This window comes from Centruroides sculpturatus, unplaced genomic scaffold (genome assembly GCF_000671375.1).
Source record: "Centruroides sculpturatus isolate CEXI.00-Female unplaced genomic scaffold, Cexi_2.0 scaffold2719, whole genome shotgun sequence".
Lineage (NCBI taxonomy): Eukaryota > Metazoa > Arthropoda > Arachnida > Scorpiones > Buthidae > Centruroides > Centruroides sculpturatus.
Window position 1 is genome coordinate 15,008 of NW_019386974.1, and position 3,826 is coordinate 18,833.

Consider the following 3,826-nt stretch of genomic DNA (forward strand, 5'->3'; position numbering starts at 1 on the left):
TTAACGACCAAATCGGTTAACGAACTTTTATTTTGCAAAAATTTTGTCTCGGATAACGAACAAAATTCAGATAACGAACGTAACGGTATTTTGTGTCAAATTTTAGTTGGTGTTAGGCACGCGCGAGTTAAGCATTGCTTTTCCGAGTGTTTGTACTATACTTCTTTTTTCAGTTTTGTGATTTATATATTTAATCAATATGGTATCCAAGAAAGAAAAAAGTCATAGTGGCAATAGAAAACGACAATGCGCTATCGCATTTGAGAAAAATTTTGATTAAAAGAATAAGACAATCAACTTTAGATCAATTTCTTGTTCCTTACTGAAAGAGTTTGTTTGTTTGTTAAGTTATGGCAACGCAACACTTGGGCGATCTGCCTAGGGGGAATGCTTTCTGGAAGGTGTTTTTAAGGAAAACTGGCCCCTATTTAGGCATTACAGACGTGGAGAAAACCCAGAAAACTCCATGTGGTCACCCCATCTGAGCAAGGTGCAAACCCGTGAACGAACTCCCCGTGTTTAAGGTATGAAGACCACTTAGCCATTGGTGGTTTTTTTTTTTTACCGAAAGAGACTTCGACTCGAATAATCTTCCGATGAAGTGCTACCCGTTATTTTTTTTTGGAGGGGATTCCCCTTCTAAGCATTAAGGTTCGTATATCTCCACTTTTCTGCCACCAACTACAACAAACGAAGGTATGTACAGTGCTATTTTATTAAACAAAGTTTACATGTTTGTTGCTGTAATGATAGATACTACGTTTTCCCACATTTTCATCAAAGAAAATTACTGTATATTACAAATTAAATCACAAAAATTTCGGAGACTAGAATGGATTAATTGCATTTGCATTAATTTCTATGGAAAAAATTGCTTTGGTTAACGAACAATTCAGTTAACAAACGGAGTCGCGGAACGGATTAAGTTCGTTAACCGGGGTTCTACTGTATAATTCTCATGTCTCTCTCTCTCTCCTCAACCAATGGTTGGTGGGCAAACATGGATGTGTGCAGTATCATAGTTTTTTCTTCGCTTAGCTAGCTGTTTTATCTGTTGGTAAGACCTTTTCTGTAATAACTCGTCAAGATATTTTACTCTGGGTCTTTCACGTCCCCTCTATCTTTCCTTCCAAGAAAACATTCATCCATTCCAAGTGTCAAATTAGGTGGCCAATCATGTAATTTCTCCTTTTCTCTATCATTGTCAAAATCTGTCTCTTCTCTGTTGCCTCCTTTAAAACATCCTCGTTCCTCTTTCTCTCCATCCACGACACTCCATTCTTCGTCACTACCACATCTCAAGGGTCTCCAGTTTTCTTTTCTCTGCTATTTGGAGTGTCCATATCTCTGAACTGTACAATGCTATGCTCCAGATGAAACTCTTAATGAATCGTTTCCTAACGTCATTTGATATATTTTTTGATGTTAAAATCTGTCGTTTTCTATAGAGTTTTGCTTGGGCTATTCTTGCTGTAACATCTCTTCCATTCCTTCCGCCTGAGGTAATTATGCTTCCTAGGTACGTGAACTCATTGACTTCTGCTATTTTTTCACCGTCCAAATAGACATTCATTTCTTCTTGTTCCTTTTATTTTTTTTTTTATATCTCATTATCTTTGTTTTTTTCTTATTTATTCTCATCTCACATTGTTTAAATTTTCAAGAGCTATCTGTAGATCATCCACGTCCTCTGCTATCATTGTGATGTTGTCAGCAAATCTTATTGTGCTGTACAACTTTCCATTCACTTTTATATTTTTTGTATTAGTAACATAGAATTCTTTCATTGCCTCTTCTATGTATATGTTGAAGAATAGTGGTGATAGTCCACAACCTTATCTTACTCCTTTCATTCGGTTTCTTCTTCTCTTCCTATAACCACAGTTTGATTCTTGTATATCTGGTGTAGTATTTGCCTATCCCTGTAGTCTACCTTCAGGTTCCTCAGTGATCTGAACATTTTGTTCCAGTCTACATTGTAAAAAGCCTTCTCTATGTCTATAAATGCTATGAGTGAGTGCCTGCCTTTTTACCCAAATAAGCTGTTCGATGAGCATCCTTAGGCTTAGCATAGCTTCTCGTATACCTTTGTTTCATGTGAAACCAAATTGGTCTTCTGATAGGTTTTCTTCTACTTTTCTTTCTATCTTTCGATAGATTATTCCACAGAGAATTTTTGATATGTGTGAGACTAGACTTAGTGTCCTATGATCCTCACATTTCTGTGCTCCTTTCTTCTTTGGAATCAGAACCATTATGATCTTTTCAAAATCTTTTGGCACTTGGCCAGTTATATACATTTCATTGATGAGTCTGTACAGATCATTTTTAGTGTTTTCTCCTAGGGCCATTATAAGTTCTACGGGTATCTGGTCTGCACCAGGTGCCTTGCCCTTTCTCATTCCCTTCAGTGTCTTATCAAATTCACATTTTAAGGTTGATGGTCCCAAATCATTTGCATCAACCAGTTTCTCCTCTTCAATCAGTGACTCGTCCAACTTGTCCCCTTTGTAAAGTTTTTCAATGTATTCCTTCCATCGTTGTGCAATTTGTTTTTTCTCAATTAGGATATTTCCCTGTTTATCCATGAATGTACTGTACCTGTATATTTCTTTCCCTCACTAAACTGTCTTTTTACCTGCCTATACACCTATATTTCCTTTTTTTCATATTCTCATCTATTTCCTTACATGCTATGTTAGTCCATTCTTCCTTTGCTTTTTTTCATTTCTCTGTTAATTAAGTTCCTGTTCTGTAGTTTTCCTGGTTGTGTGCTATTTTGTAAAGCCTTCTCTGCTCCATCATTTCCAGTATTTCTGTTGTAATCCATGGTTTGTAAACTATTCTGCTTTCTTTACCAATACATTTATCTGTAGCTTTTATGATTCCTGTTTTGATATTATTCCATTTCAAATCTATGTCATTGTTTGTTACCTTATGTAAGTTTGTCAACTCAAGCATTACTGTTTGCCTGAATTCCTTCTGAGCATTGGTGTCTTTTCTTAATTTTTGTATGTTCTATCTTCTGTACAGTTTTATCATTTTGTTCTTTTTAAGGTGTAGGTGGCTCTTCATTAATACCAGATTGTGGTCTGAGTCAACATCTGCACCAGGATAACTCTTGCTCACTTTCACTTGGTTTCTGTACCTCTGTTGTAAAGTACTATATTATTTTTCCAACTTTTCCAACGATTATCGACATGACTGTGTGCCGGATATAGCCGTTCCCTAACGAGTACTTTACACGGATTCGCGTTAGTGTGCCAGGCCTGGACTTTTAGCGTGCACCGAATTAAATAATGACCAAGTTTGTCAGTTGTAAAATCCTATATTATTTTTCCAACTTTTCCAACGATTATCGACATGACTGTGTGCCGGAAATAGCAGTTCCCTAACGAGTACTTTACGCGGATTTGCGTTAGTGTGCCAAGCCTGGACTTTGTCATTATTTAATTTGGTGCACGCTTAAAGTTATTCAAAAACAATCTAATATTTAATAAAAATTCTAGTAATAACTATATACAAAATTTTGTAAAAAATCAAATAACAATTTATCCAACGTAAATCAATAAGAATCAACCCGACAAAACTCAAATCAATCTATTTTCTAACTTAACTCTATTCCCCTTTGGAATTTGACAAAAAATTCAAAGACTTAACTTAGATACAATAATTCTTATGAATTAAAGGTCCTAATCGTCATCTCAATATACTAGGAACTTTTTTCCTCAACTCTCAAGACTTTCTCTAATCTTCGATCCACAAATCGGATAACTTCAAAATTGCCTTGGAACTACTTTATCCTATCGGACACCTCTCTCTCGTT

At 35.8% G+C, this 3,826-nt stretch overlaps 1 protein-coding gene across 1 annotated transcript; it reads right to left on the reverse strand.

Annotated features, from left to right (window-relative positions):
* Nucleotides 1-2,093: 2,093 nt before the first annotated feature.
* On the reverse strand, nt 2,094-2,588 carry LOC111616005. The gene has a single exon (XM_023357447.1). It carries the CDS (start codon nt 2,586-2,588, stop codon nt 2,094-2,096), a length of 495 nt encoding a protein of 164 aa, XP_023213215.1.
* Nucleotides 2,589-3,826: the final 1,238 nt, after the last annotated feature.

What these genes read in the sequence shown, in the direction of transcription:
- LOC111616005 (XM_023357447.1), bottom strand. Translation starts at nt 2,588, where the DNA reads ATGGATAAACAGGGAAATATCCTAATTGAGAAAAAACAAATTGCACAA.